The 8,061-nt window shown below is 42.3% G+C and overlaps 1 protein-coding gene across 6 annotated transcripts in view; it reads right to left on the bottom strand.

Annotated features, from left to right (window-relative positions):
• ZMYND11 (zinc finger MYND-type containing 11) overlaps positions 1 to 8,061 on the bottom strand; it is a 148,868-nt gene continuing 140,807 nt past the window's right edge. For 5 of the 6 annotated variants that reach the window (XM_025205750.1, XM_025205754.1, XM_025205751.1 and 2 more), the window contains 4 exons: positions 6,778 to 7,050; positions 5,692 to 5,877; positions 1,168 to 1,458; positions 1 to 70 (listed from right to left, as the gene is read on the bottom strand). In XM_025205750.1, coding sequence (XP_025061535.1) covers positions 1,288 to 1,458; positions 5,692 to 5,877; positions 6,778 to 7,050 — 630 coding nt within the window. In that variant the 3' untranslated portion in view covers positions 1 to 70; positions 1,168 to 1,287. The other variant, XM_025205753.1, reaches the window with a different exon arrangement.

Raw genomic sequence — 8,061 nt, 5'->3', positions numbered from 1 at the left:
GACACTTGATAGAGCAGTAGGAAGTATTCCAGCAGCAATGGTACATGGCCTCCTCTTCGCAGTTGTAGCACTGCAAAGAGAATGAACAGCATGGGATTACTATCACTTGCAGTATCAATCCTGACCAACCCAAATGCTCTCTCACCTGTTCTTGGTCCCATTGGCATTGAGCAGGAATTCCTCTTTCATTTGGGCAGGTGGCAGTAAATAAAGGATGGAATTTTTCAAACCTGCTAAATAAGGGCTGCCCCCCTTCCTCCAATGGAAGACTTCCCTGCCTGTGAAGTAACAAAGTTAGTCTACACTATATCTCTCCTGCCTGCCATAGCAGAGCTGGATTTTTAGGAAAGCTCAACTCCAATTTAGTCGACAGTACTTTGCAGCCAGAGTCACCCACTGAGAATACTGGAGAATCCATTTCTTTGGGACAGGGATCCTCTTTTCTGTTCTGGGCTTGTATAGGACATAATACAATGAACTCCTAATCATGACCGGAGGTATTAAGTGATCATACAAGCATTAAACCAGACACACACTCGTGCAAACAAGACGAGAGACTGGGTGCAAAATGTCAGAAAAAACTAGCCAGTTCATATGGGGTTTGGAGATATTTTTTACAGGTCTCACAGCTAGTGTCTAGACTCCCTGGAGGAGAGGGAAATTAAGAGAATCATAGAGAAATAGGCTGGAAGGGACCTCCGGAGGGTCATTTAGTTCAGCCTTCTGCCTGAGACAGGGTCATCCCTAACCGAACCATCCTATATAAGTGAGTTCCCTTCTCAGTGGGAAAACTGCAACCATCAAATCATGGGGAAAAGTGCTATTTGCTCACCTATTATCTGATAAGAAACAATGCAGATTATCCTGTTCTGAATAACAGGCTGGGCCCAGGAATAGGGCCTGGAGCTGAGAAAGGGCAGAGAGAATTACAGTTTGGTAAAAGGACATTTCCATTATCCCCACCATGGCTCTTATTCACATCTAGATACCGAAAGATGACAGATATCTTTAATTAATATTCTGCTCCCATCACCCTAAGTACCCTCAGTCTGTGCTCTATACGCTGATCCTGCATGGCAAGGGACCCCAACTGATCTTCCTCACTCATCTAGTTTTGTCTCTCTCGTGCGCAGGATAAAGCACAGGATAGCTCCAGAGGTGTCTTACTATAAGATAAAGGAGTCTCAGTCCTCAACACACAGAATTTAAAACACGGTGCAACAGTGCATCTAGAAGCTTGGTTCTCTTTCCTGAGCCCCTCAAGGAGGATGAAAACAGCTTTGGTGTTCAAAGGACTTGCTTCTGAAAAGGAAATCTTGAGGATGGTGTGAACAGCAAGGAAGTGCCCTCAATTTCTTTTTCGCCAAGTGTTAGGGCAGTGCTCTGCATTTTACTGCAACAGGAGTTCCTACAATGGCAGGATGTCGACTGCTGCCAGTTCCCCCATTTGCTTGGCAGCTACAAAGAAAAACAACTTGAGAGGGCAGAAGATTGAGAATAAAACTGAGGAGCCGATAGGAGGGAAAGAAAAGAAACACTGTCTTCCTCATATGCCCCCATCCTGAGTGCCTCAAAAGCATTAACATTTCTTTTTAACACACCCTGTTACCCGAGGAGCTGGAAGGGCTTAACTTCTTCTCTGGCAATCAGGTTCTGGCAAGTTCAGGTCGGACATTCTGAATCTGGCGGGCCCGAAATCAGAGGGGACTTTTGAAAACCTAGAGAGACATATCTCTTTGTGAGAGTGGGAGCAGGAGTCGTCATCCAGCACAGTCAGTACGGGCAGCTGACAAGTCACAGCCGCGGGCAAAACTCAGCGAGTTCTTTTACAGGTTCATTGGAAAGTCGGGCTGCAAGGGACCTCACCCAGTCATTTGGTCCAGCCCCTGCTCAAGTCAGAAAGTTCCTCAATCTCCAATCTAAATTTCCTCTGCTGCAGCTTAAGGCTATTGCTCTTAGTCCCGTCTCCTGGGGCCACAGAAAAATGCCTATCTGCATCCTCTCTCCAACTGCCCTTCAAGTATCTGAAGACTGTTATGAAATCTTTCCTTCAGTCTTAGCAATGTCCTATCTGCTTATGATATTTTTATAAGATGAGGAATTAAGCTGGAAACAATTTTTTTCACAAGCCCTACAGCCTCCTAAAAGGCAGATGCAAGAAAAGACTTCGTACTGGCAAAACCTTTTATATCCATCAGCTGTAAAGGAAAAACCGAAGTCACATATGGAACCCTTCCCCTTTCCTTTTTATAACCAGTTTTAGGGAAGTTGATTTCTAACAGCATCTGCAAATGAGTATCCTCTAGAGCCGTGCTCCTGGCTTTTCTGAAGCTGGCTATCCAGGAGCTCTGGAAGGCATTAGAAGCATCCGCTGCAAAGGAACATGGAACAGCTGCATCTCTCTACACAGCACGGAGCATGCCCAGAGACCAGGTTTATAGCTGCTCAATCAGCTACATGAATAGAGTTAAAAGGGAAGGACAACTTAGATCTGTGGATGGAGATCCTGTGGTTCCCTTTACGTGCATCTCCCCACACACCTTAGATGAAAAACTTCTGTATTATTCTCCGAGCAAGGGTCAGCAAACATGATAGAGGGGACAAAATATGCATCTGAAGTCTGCATCTTGTTGCTTTTTGCTGTTTTTTGGCATCCTGCAAGTGGTTTTTGTGTGCATTTCACTTGGTATAGTACACTCCGGGGGGGAATGTTCATTTCCTTAAAATAGATACTGGCACAAGTTAAAGTAAAAATATATGTTAACCTAATTAAAACAGAGAGAGAGTTAAAAATAGAAATAGGCATACTTAAAAGGATACAAATAAGCATGCAGGGAGAGGTTGAAATAGAAACAGACTCCAATGAAACAAGAAGAAACTATGGTTTCAACTTTCCAGACTATTAACTTTTGATTTATCCTTGTTCTCCCATTCTCTCCAGTCCTATTGTTAATCACCCATTTGTTACATTAAGCTCAAATGCTCATGCACTTAGATGAATGAAACTGTTGCAGATGGGGTCATGACCATTTATGTAACCCCAGAGAATGTGACCCATTAGCAAAATTGAAGGGCCCTCAGGGCTGGACTTGTGCCATCTTGTGTGCATGTGCAGTACACCATGGGCCCCAGAACTGAATTGGGACTTTTAGACTTAACAAAACTATGAAGTCATTGGAAATAACAGTACAAGCTCCCCCTTATTAGAACAGAGTTCTCTGGTTCTAATTAAAGAGGGAACCCACTAAAGCTCACTGGGTGCATCCACACATGTACAGTTGTTACCGAGCAGTCATTTAGTACTTGCTTAAATCCCCATACCACACGGTCGTTTCTGATGTCACTGCACAGTAGAGTTGCTATCACCGTTTGTGCCTGCTGATGCTACATCACCCTTGTTCATCACTAGATGCACCCATTTAGTCTTAATTATATGAGATTTTCAGCGAGAGGGCATCACTATTACCATAGTGTCTCACATACACCAAACACGTTCTCCAAAAACTAGCCTCACCCCTAACCCCCCCAAAATTGGGGGGAGTAGTGTATTAAGCAGGGAAACTGATTTTCTGACTGGGGTTGGAAGCATCCTGATTACACTCCTGCTCCACAGCGCAGGAGACCGGGCATTAATGTTCAGGCAGTGGCAGAATCAATTGCCTTAATGGCTCATTGTTCTTCACCCTACAGGTGTTAATGATTGTATCTCTTTTAATGGTCTTCATGTTCCACTAATCAAGCTAACCTTTTTGGGGGCAAGTTTGCTGTCCGCTAGCTGGTCTTGTTCTATTTCACAGCCTCTTTAGCTCGTTTCAAAATCACAGAGCTATCCAGGGAGACCAGTCTTCAGCAGCAGCTAGGGATTCAACTTTAGTCAAGTAGGAAAGGGAGGATGAGTCAGCTAAAGATTAGGCTCTGCCCCTGCTATATATGCAGCTATAACTCTGTAAATAGCTCTGCCTTTCAAAAGCAAGGTGCATATTATATTTGGGGGTGTGTAGTAGGAGAGAAAAAAAAGAGTATAATAGAAGCATCGTTACACACACATCATTACCAGTAGAGGAAAAATCATTTTGGGAGTTGCATATTTGGACCAATCCCAACAGCATAAGGCTGAGCATCCAGACTTATCAAACCACATATAAGGGTCCCCACCCCATCTAAAAATGTGAGTAATAAACAGCCTATAGGAATTATTCACATAAAGTACAATTTGTCAGATGTGTATGCGACTCTCAAGTGCTCCACGGAACTAAAAGGAATAAATTTAAACTTGCCTCTGGAGGCAGGGTTTTCCCACATCTATTAAGATATGATGCTATGGAACCAGAGCATGAATCACCACTTCGCACTTGATTAAATTATTGTGACAAACATAAATCAGAAGAAACCAAAGCAAGTCTTAGTTTCTATATGAAAAATAAAAGGGCAAGTTTGCACCTGTCATAAATTCACCTCCCAAAAAATAACTTTATCGAAAGAGCTTCTCTGATCTCTAATGGTAGGTAGGAGCAGTAGAGCACCATCATCATTGGAAGCCCAACCACCCATGTATTACGTATCATATATGAGCTAACTCTGTGGAAACAGTAGTACTTCAAGTCCTTTATTCACCTTAAAAACAGCCAACAAACTTTGAAAGTTAAGCAATGACCTACTTTCTTTCCTTGATATTTTTCTACTCTTTTCTAATGGATACTGTTTTCTTCTCTCAGGACTATTATTTGAACTACAAATGATTTTGAACATAAACAAACAACCATTTTCAATAGAAGAAAAAAAATCCTGGATTGACAGCGACAGCTGTGTGTGCTGGCAACCATTAAGTCTCCAAGATGAGAGTGCCACCTTGTGGTGAGGCAGTGAAACATTTCTTTACCTTGCATTTCTGGCAAGTTCAAGACAAACGGGCATCTGATCTAAAGCCAAGCCTTTTAGACTTCACAGACTGCTATTATAATCTTAAATGTCACATTTAACTTACCTTTTGTCTGAAATTTAGTGTGTAGAAATAATGCATGCAAGTGTTAAGTCAAAGGCAGGCAAGGTGTGCGGCATTCAGCAAAGTGGTGTGCTAGGTCCATGGTTGCATTTTTTTAAAAAAGGATAATTCAGTTTTGTAGGTGATGCTCCAGATGCAGGTTATAAGAATGAATGTGGGGTGGGTAGAGGGCTGAAAAACATATTTTGGAAAGTCTTTCCATGTCTAAAGGGCAGCAGGGAAAGATGATGAGACATGCCTAAGTGGGTTAGGCTGAAGAAATACAAAAGCTAGCATTACTGGGACGGGAATGCAAATAGAGACAGGTATTGGCTGCTTCTTGTAGAGCTGGGACAGCGAGGACAAGGAGCTTCAACTCTCCAGAAAAAAATGGAGAGATAGGGAAGCAGCTCCAAGTGATGCAACTCCTGCAATATTCATTTGGCACCAACATTTTAGATGTTGAGTGTATCCCGGGCATAAGGCTGAAGTAGTTCAGGTGGGAGATAAAAGCATGGAGTAGAGATTTGGTGAGTAGGATGGAAAGGTGAGAGAATGGAAAGAGGAGGGAACAGTCTGAAGTAAGCTTACATTTGGCAGCTCAAGGAAAATGGAGATGTTAACAGTAATGAAGGAAATACCTAGATGCCCCCTGCAGCCAGTAGTGTACATTTTTAGTTTTTTGTTGATAATACACCCTTGACACTTACCCACTGCTTCTTCTTGGTCTGGGAGATCAGTTGCTTGTGCTGACCTGCTAGCTTCTTAATTTCTTCTAAGAACTCTTCTTTGCACTTCTCCTTCACCTGCTTACATTTTCTGTCCATCTCTCCTTGCATGTTGGCTACAGCTTTATTTACAGCCTGCCTCTTTTCCTCCTCCATCTCTGTACGTAGCTGGTGTAAAAGAAGTTAATAGATGAATATCAATAGGAACCCGCATTCTCTTATCACCTCTAAATACCACTGCTGATTCAGATGGACATCAAACAAGTGGAGTAGATTGCATCCTACTTGGATATATTCTATTATTTAAATCCACTAATAAAAACATGCCACTTGAGCAATTTATTTTGAAATTCATGGATTACAACAGAAATTGCATATTAGCTCTTGTCTGTAAGACACCACCATAGGGTTCTGTGTGTATTGTGTCAATTATTCTAGATTGGTCATGCTGTTTTCAATGGAAAAAACCCAACATTTTCTTCTTATTCATTTTTTACAACAAGAACTTTGCACAAATTTAGAGCAAGGACAGACCGGGAAAGTTCAAAGGAGCTTCTGTATATATACATGTAAAACGCAGAGTGGACGAGTCTGAAAGATAATGTTTAAAGTTTCAGTGCAACCCAACACGTCTGAGGCTCAACAAAGAACAGCAGTGACAAAAGAATTAATTTATTCAGTATCACTTAAAGAGTCAGTTAAACCTGAGCAGGCCCAATGTGGACAATACAGATGTGGAGGTGAAGACTGAAGGCATAATTTAGACACAAAGGACTTGGAAACGTGTTACTGAGACCACCAATAATGGGCAAATCTAATTTCACTTTTGAATCCCAGGCAGAATTCATAAGGCTGGAAGCTAGAAAAAACAGATGTTTACTATGTATGGAGTCCCTAAGATACAATAGCCAATTTTTAGTTTTACAAAGCCTATTTTTAAAGTTTCACTTAAAGAGGGAAAAATCAGTTTTAAAGAGCAGATGGTAAATGCATAGAAAGAACTGAACAACATTTCCCCCCTCCACAAACCATGTATATATGATCTGGGTCACTTGAGGTCAGCATTACCTTTTCTACTGCCTCCCTCACAACTCTCTCAGTCTCTCTCTTGTGATCAGCCTTCATCCTGTCTTTGAAGTCATTGAAGATTTTGGTGTATTTGTCATGGCACATGTTTTGACACACTCCATCATTATTGGTCTGGGTGCTCCGATGCAGCATTTTTGGAGAAGAGGCACTTAACTTCTTGGTCTGTGTTGAGACTGAAACCTTTTCAATGGGCTGAGGCATTGTGGGAATTTCCTGGCTTGAACTTACTGCTTCAGTTTCAGGCTCTGGCTCCTACAGAGAAAGAACAGACTTTCTAACGCAGATATCCAAGACCATCACTACTCATAGCACCAAGAAGTAAGGCTTTAACTAGTCTGAAGCCAAAGTAGTTAGGAGTACACTGATGTCCCCCTGCACTAGCCAAGGCCCTGTTCCCATTGTGCTCACTGTGATGGAGGCCAGGCTCTGCTGACAAAACGAGGCAGCTTTAGTTTGAGGCCCAGGCTGCACAGAAGCTTTCCCAACAGAAGAAGCTGAGGGAACGTGATGAAATAAGGCATCAAGCCTGCCACACGTCTTTCTCAGTCAGCCCACCTCATCCTGGAGTTATACTTCATCAACAGAAACCCTGGAGTATGGCTGCATCCCATTTTTGCCACACAGAAATTCTAGCTGTGTGGTCCTTGTGCCTGACTTTAAGTTGGCACATCTTGGGCTAAATCTGACAAGCTACTTTGGTATCCTGTAACATTTTACTTACCTTGGAGGGCTACTATAAGGACAGATTAATATTTCAGAATGACTTTGAAGATGAAAGGCTAATGAGATGCTAAGTGTTACCACCAGCAATGGAACATGGATGACCACAAAAACACTGTGTAATTACATACTTGTCATGGAAGGAAATCAATTACTGTAGAACTGAATTTAGCTCCCTGTATTATACAGCACAATACGAACTCTGTCATGTTCCCTAGAATAGGTGGCAGTCGTACTGCCATACCCCCATAGATGCTTTCAGAGTTGAAAGTTACAGAGCACCATTGTTCCCTCTAAGATATGTTTTTAAATTTTCACAGATATTAAATACAGGACACATAATTACTACATTCTGTGCAACATTAAAGCACCATTTATCAGAACATGCAGTTTGGACTGTGCTTTGTTGTTACCTAAGTGATGCGTGCAATGATTAGATCGGGGATTTTCAACCTTTTTTAAGGCGTGTACCACTTCTGGCAGAGCGGAGGTGGGGGTAGCGATGGCCAGACACAGAGGGGGAGGGGTGGTGATGACCGGACC

Source organism: Alligator sinensis, unplaced genomic scaffold (genome assembly GCF_000455745.1).
Source record: "Alligator sinensis unplaced genomic scaffold, ASM45574v1 scaffold370_1, whole genome shotgun sequence".
NCBI classification, from domain to species: Eukaryota; Metazoa; Chordata; order Crocodylia; family Alligatoridae; genus Alligator; species Alligator sinensis.
This window is presented reverse-complemented; position numbering and strand designations above follow the sequence as displayed.